The 2,113-nt window shown below is 61.3% G+C and overlaps 1 protein-coding gene across 1 annotated transcript; it reads right to left on the reverse strand.

Moving 5' to 3' along the window:
* Positions 1-1,141: 1,141 nt before the first annotated feature.
* APELA (apelin receptor early endogenous ligand) lies at positions 1,142-1,798 on the reverse strand. Its single transcript, XM_086464622.1, has 2 exons — positions 1,723-1,798; positions 1,142-1,230 (listed from the first exon to the last, which is right to left on the reverse strand). The coding sequence occupies exons 1-2, from the start codon at positions 1,796-1,798 to the stop codon at positions 1,142-1,144; spliced, it is 165 nt and encodes a 54-aa protein (XP_086320748.1).
* Positions 1,799-2,113: the final 315 nt, after the last annotated feature.

Here is a 2,113-nt window from a genome sequence, read left to right on the forward strand (position 1 = left end):
CCGTCTGAGATTAGACTTAAGATATCAGCCTCACAAACTTGCCAGTTTACCATCCCATACGCACATTCCACATGTTTATAGGCCAGCAGTATAGAGCAGAATGGCACCTTTTTGCATGGCTGTTTTGGGAGGAGGTGTAGGCTCTTTTCACCAAGTCAGTTTATACATTGACGAGATTCTTGGTGTAAGGTTGTTAAAAATTTGACTTTGGTCTCCTTTTCACTGTTAACTGTTTAGTAAATCGAAAGGTCTTTGGTCCACGGCGTGCAGGTTCTGCCACCATTTATTTATGATCCTCTCATGCCTGGGGCTACAACATTATTTTAATATATAATGAGTTTAGAAGATGCAAAACTACTGACCGCATGTTTTATTCATTCTTAAATTGCAAGAGCGCCTTGTTTTCCTTTTGATGCCTATCCTACTTGCATATGCTACCTGTGTGCTTCTGCAGTCACTTAGTATTTGAATGCACATGCCCTCATCAGCTATAAAGCATTAATGCTTTGCACTTGTATAGCCTTTCATCCAGGGAGCTCAAAGTCTTTCGCTGACAATGATTAAGAATTGCAGCCCCCTTTGAAGTGGGTAACGGCTGCTACCTTCCTGTGCCTGCCGGGCAGAGCGGGGCGACTTTGCCCTGTATCCCACGCGAGAGAAGCGCCAGCGCTCGCCGCCCCGCAGCATCCTCTCCAGCTGCCGCTCCGTGCTGCCTTCACACGCGTTCATGTCGCTGTTTCACAGCCTTACACGTTTGCGGGGCGGCAGTTCGCCCTGTTCAGCGGACCCGAGGCTTTCCCACGCCTGGGAAAAGGTGCCCTAAGGCGGGCGGGGGCATAACGCGGCGGCGGCGGCCAGCGAGCCCCGCACCTGCCCGAAGCCCCCTTTTGGGAAGGCACCACCGGAGAGCAGCTGAAGTCACACCTGTGCCCTGGCTTCCTTCGTCACATGCCTCTTAAACCCTTCCGAAACGCGGCTGTCAAACGAGGAAACGTGCTTATCGCGGAGGGCGCCCCGGCCCGCCCCGCTCCGCGCCACCAGAGGAGCCCCGCGGGGGTCGCCGCCGCCTCCTCCTTCTCCCCCCACCCCGCGCCGTCACGCCGCCCACGCGTGGATTACCTTTGCCGCGTCCCGCGGGGTCTCAGGGGAAGGGCACCCTGGAGTGGAGCGGCACGCAGCGCCGGTGGGAGCAGCCGTGCCGGTGGAGCTTCCTGCGCAGGGCCAGGTTGGCTGCGGAGCGAGGGAGGGCGTGAGGCAGGGGCCGCCGGCAATGTGCCCCAGTGGCCGCGGCGCAGGGGCCAGCGGCCCGGCCCTCTCCGGGACGGCCACGGCCCCGGCGGCTACGGGTGCCTTCCCCCGCTCCCCCCGTGCCGGCGGTGCTTCCCGGCAGCAGGTTTGCAACAGCTGCCTACCCCGAGTCCCAGTTTGCTCCAGCCCCCCCCCCCCCCCCCCCGGAAGTTGCCAGACCCCTGGAGCGCCTGCTGCATCACCTCAAGCTGCCGCTACAAGCGGGGACGAAGCGCACGGATCAAGGCAGCAAAGCGCTTCGTAAAACGCGTGGCCGCGGAATCCCCGCGGCCACAGACTCGCCCTGGGGGGCAGAAACCGCGTGTGGGATGCGGGCAGGGAAACGCGCCGGAGGAGCCGGCGGCAGGCACGGCCCCAGGCCATCCAGCCCCCCAACCCCCGGGGCACACGCTGTCGCGCCGAGGCATCGCTTACCTGGCCTCTGTCCGCCGGCAGGCAGGAGGCTCGCCAGGAGGAAAAACACAATGCAAAGAAGCAGCCGGGGTCTCATGTCTGCGGGCAGCGCAGAGCCGCGGTCCGAAGGGGGTGTGCGTGTGTGTGTCGGCGAAGAACCGCAGGGAAGAGCGGGGGGTTCAGCCCCTGCCCGGCTCCGGGCCAGCGGCGAGCTGGGGGGCCACCCGCCTTCTCCAGCGAGGTCAATGATCCGGCTGGGGAAAGGTTCCTGCTTTGCACTGCGGTCAGTGCCTCCCTCTCTTCTCTTCTCCCTTTCCTCTCGCCCCCCCCCGCCCCCCCTTTTTTTTTTCCTATGTCACTCCCCCTTATTTTCCATAAGCAAACAACGCAGGAATGGAAAGTCCGTGTAAAC

Source organism: Leptosomus discolor, chromosome 4 (assembly GCF_034619465.1).
Source record: "Leptosomus discolor isolate bLepDis1 chromosome 4, bLepDis1.hap2, whole genome shotgun sequence".
Taxonomy (NCBI): domain Eukaryota; kingdom Metazoa; phylum Chordata; class Aves; order Leptosomiformes; family Leptosomidae; genus Leptosomus; species Leptosomus discolor.

Coding starts and splice junctions, on each gene's coding strand:
- APELA (XM_086464622.1), bottom strand. CDS start 1,798: ATGAGACCCCGGCTGCTTCTTTGCATTGTGTTTTTCCTCCTGGCGAGC. Junction 1,231..1,722: donor TGCCGGCGGACAGAGGCCAG/GTAAGCGATGCC, acceptor CTCGCTCCGCAG/CCAACCTGGCCCTGCGCAGG.